We start from the raw sequence: 1,551 nt of genomic DNA on the forward strand, positions 1-1,551 counted from the left end.
CGCGGCCGCCCCCGCCCCCAGCCCCTAATTGGCTCACTGGCCGCTGTGTAAACAAGGGCGCAGCCCCTCCCCCTGCGAAGCGCCTGGCCTTTAAGAAATCGCGTCTCCCCTCGCCGGCGGCACTCGTTATCTGAATCTTAATGAGGTCATTAGCATCCGCGCCGGGCGGGACGTGGGCAGAGCGCACTCCTGTGGGCCGTGCCCGCCCGGACCCCGCGCCCACGCCGCCTGGCCGGACCCAGGGCCCAGGGCTGGGGGTGCCAGCAGCCCTCACCCAGCACCTCCTCCCTGCGGGAGGCAGGACTGTTGGGGGGTGGGGCCTGGGGCCTAGTGAGGGGTCCGGCTGGGGGGGGGGGGGGGTGCCACAGAGCGGCCCTTTGAGAGCATCCCCTGGGCAAATGAGGTTCAGGAGCCGGCGACCTGGTGCCCAGCTGGCGGCAAGGGGACCTTCCTCCTCCCACCCAAGGCACCCACCCTCCAGGCCTTCCTATCCTGGCTGCCCACTGGAGGGGGTGGGGGCCACCCTGCAGCTTGGGCTGCAGCTGGAGGGGAGGCGTCCCCGGGCTAACAGCACTGCCCTCCGCCCCTCCCCCAGGGAACGGCAGGAGCAGCTGATGGGGTATCGCAAGAGAGGGCCGAAGCCCAAGCCGCTGGTGGTGCAGGTGAGCGCCGTGGGCCTTCTCCCCTGGCCTCTGGAGCTGCCCCCAGACCCAGAGGGTGGGGTCCCCCACAGCACCCCTATTCAGCTTCCCTTTCCGCTTGATCTGCACCCCACTCTGGTAGCCCAGTGGGGCTGGGGTGCCCCTGACCGGGCATGCCCTACAGGCACCTCACTCCCCTTTCTCATGCCCCCCTCCCCCGCCTCCCTGCACCATCCCCAGGTGCCTACCTTTGCCCGGCGCTCCAATGTGCTGACGGGACTCCAGGACTCCTCCGCTGACAACCGTGCCAAGCTGGATCTGGGCACCCAGGGCAAGGGCCAGGGCCACCAGTACGAGCTCAACAGCAAGAAGCATCACCAGTACCAGCCGCACGGCAAGGAGAGGGCCGGCAAGCCGCCCCCACCGGGCAAGAGTGGCAAGTACTACTACCAGCTCAACAGCAAGAAGCACCACCCCTACCAGCCGGACCCCAAGATGTACGACCTGCAGTACCAGGGCGGCCACAAGGAGGCGCCCAGCCCCGCCTGCCCGGACCTGGGCGCCAAGAGCCACCCTCCTCCGGACAAGTGGGCCCACGGCGGGGGCGCCAAGGGCTACCTGGGGGCCGTCAAGCCCCTGGCGGGGGCAACCGGGGCGGCGGGCAAGGGCTCGGAGAAGGGCCCCCCCAACGGCATGGCGCCAGCCCCCAAGGAGGCGGCGGCCAGCAACGGGATCGGAGGCAAGATGAAGATCGTCAAGAACAAGAACAAGAACGGGCGCATCGTGATCGTCATGAGCAAGTACATGGAGAACGGCATGCAGGCGGTGAAGATCAAGTCGGGGGACGCGGCGGCGGGCGAGCCCCGCTCCCCCAGCCACAAGAAGCGCCCCGCCCCCGCCCCGGCCGCCG

General features: G+C 69.6%; 1 protein-coding gene across 1 annotated transcript in view; it reads left to right on the plus strand.

Moving 5' to 3' along the window:
• CBX4 (chromobox homolog 4) overlaps positions 1 to 1,551 on the plus strand; it is a 4,231-nt gene that overhangs the window by 1,522 nt on the left and 1,158 nt on the right. The window contains exons 2-3 of the mRNA XM_012734570.1: positions 596 to 662; positions 882 to 1,547. Of these exons, the coding sequence (XP_012590024.1) occupies positions 615 to 662; positions 882 to 1,547 (714 nt within the window). The 5' untranslated portion in view covers positions 596 to 614. The remainder of the gene's footprint in view (positions 1 to 595; positions 663 to 881; positions 1,548 to 1,551) is intronic.

Source organism: Condylura cristata, unplaced genomic scaffold, assembly GCF_000260355.1.
Source record: "Condylura cristata isolate star-nosed mole 26May11 unplaced genomic scaffold, ConCri1.0 scaffold00060, whole genome shotgun sequence".
Lineage (NCBI taxonomy): Eukaryota > Metazoa > Chordata > Mammalia > Eulipotyphla > Talpidae > Condylura > Condylura cristata.